Here is a 1,641-nt window from a genome sequence, read left to right as displayed (position 1 = left end):
AGGAGCGGTTCCCAATAGGTACTTACAACAAGCTACAGGCGCGCAAGTACGGGCCATTCAAGGTGACTCGGAAGATCAATGATAATGCTTATGTGGTGGATCTCCCGGATCATATGAATATCTCTAAAACTTTCAATGTGGCTGATATTCACGAGTACCATGCAGACAAGGCTCTTTATCAAGAAGAGAACTCGGGGTCGAGTTCTTTACAGGTGGACGAGACTGACATAAACAGGCTTGCTGCGCGTTTTGATGAAGATGTTGCGCGTGTTTCCGTCTAATGCAGGAGCAATTAATTAGGAAGTTATTATTTTTAGTATTTTTAAATCAATTTAGGATTTATTATGTTTTTTTAATTAAGTTAGAATCTTTATGATCTTACTTATTTTTTGTGAGGAACTTATTTATTTTCAATTAGGATCTTTTATTTTTAATTAGGATCTTTTAGGGTATTATTTATTTTTCTGTTAGGATATTTTCTTTTCCTATTTAAGGACTTGTAAGGCATAGCCTATTTCAGTTTATTATTGACAATCAAAAAAACGAGAATTTTCTCAAATCCTGGTGGATTCTAGTTTTCTGTTACTTAGGGTTTTGTGTTTGCAAACCCTTGTGCGTTCCGCTGTGTCAGAAACACAGTTTTGTTTCTTGCTGAACCAAGAGATAAGGTAATTCCCCAAAAAGAAACATCCTCCTGAAATGTTCTTCTTGTCATCTGCATTTCCTGCCCAATTTGCATCACAGTATCCCACAAGACTAGAATTTGTATGATGAGCATAGAAAATACCATAGTCACTTGTTCCACTAACATACTTGATAATCCTCTTTACTTGAACAAGATGACTTTCCTTAGGAGAAACTTGATACCTTGCACACACTCCTACAACAAAGGCAATGTCAGGTCTACTAGGAGTGAGGTACAAAAGACTGTCTATCATACTTCTGTAAAGACTTTGATCAACATCAGGACCACTATCATCTTTTGTCAATTTTATGTGAGTAGCTGCAGGAGTTCTCTTAGTTGAACCTTCAAGACCAAACTTCTTGACTAGTTCTTTGGCATACTTGCTCTGTGAAATAAACATAGAGTCTTCCATCTATTCTACTTGCAATCCCAGGAAGTAGTTTAATTCACCAACCAAACTCATCTCAAACTCAGATTTCATATGTTGAACAAAATGTTCAACCATGTTGAACAAAATCCATCTACATATATCTGAGCTATCATAAGATTTCCACCATCATTTTTCATAAATAGGGTCTTGTCTATTCCTCATTTGCTATATCCCTTATTCATCAGGAATTCAGTCAGTCTTTCATACCAAGCCCATGGTGCTTGCTTCAATCCATACAGTGCTTTTCTCAACTTGTAAGCATGTTCTGGAAAGGTTGGATCTGCAAAGCCCTTTGGTTGTTCTACATAGACTTCCTCATTCAGATATCCATTCAAGAAAGCACTCTTTACATCCATCTGGTACTGTAAGACCTGGATTTACAGAACAAGTTCATTTCCGACTCACGCGTAGAATCAGTGTAAGCGTGACAGGAGTTTGATGTTTGAGAAAGATTAATGAAGAAGAAAGTTCAGGAATTGCTTGAGGAATGTTGCGTAGTCGCTTTAGGAATTAGTGCGAGTCGTCT

At 37.2% G+C, this 1,641-nt stretch overlaps 1 protein-coding gene across 1 annotated transcript; it reads right to left on the bottom strand.

Annotated features, from left to right (window-relative positions):
• Positions 1–554: 554 nt before the first annotated feature.
• LOC130735651 (secreted RxLR effector protein 161-like) lies at positions 555–1,097 on the bottom strand. The gene has a single exon (XM_057587575.1). The coding sequence runs from the start codon at positions 1,095–1,097 to the stop codon at positions 555–557; it is 543 nt and encodes a 180-aa protein (XP_057443558.1).
• Positions 1,098–1,641: the final 544 nt, after the last annotated feature.

This window comes from Lotus japonicus, chromosome 1 (assembly GCF_012489685.1).
Source record: "Lotus japonicus ecotype B-129 chromosome 1, LjGifu_v1.2".
NCBI classification, from domain to species: Eukaryota; Viridiplantae; Streptophyta; class Magnoliopsida; order Fabales; family Fabaceae; genus Lotus; species Lotus japonicus.
Note: the sequence above shows the minus strand (reverse complement) of the source record. Positions and strands in the feature narration are given on the sequence as shown.

Coding starts and splice junctions, on each gene's coding strand:
- LOC130735651 (XM_057587575.1), bottom strand. CDS start 1,097: ATGGAAGACTCTATGTTTATTTCACAGAGCAAGTATGCCAAAGAACTA.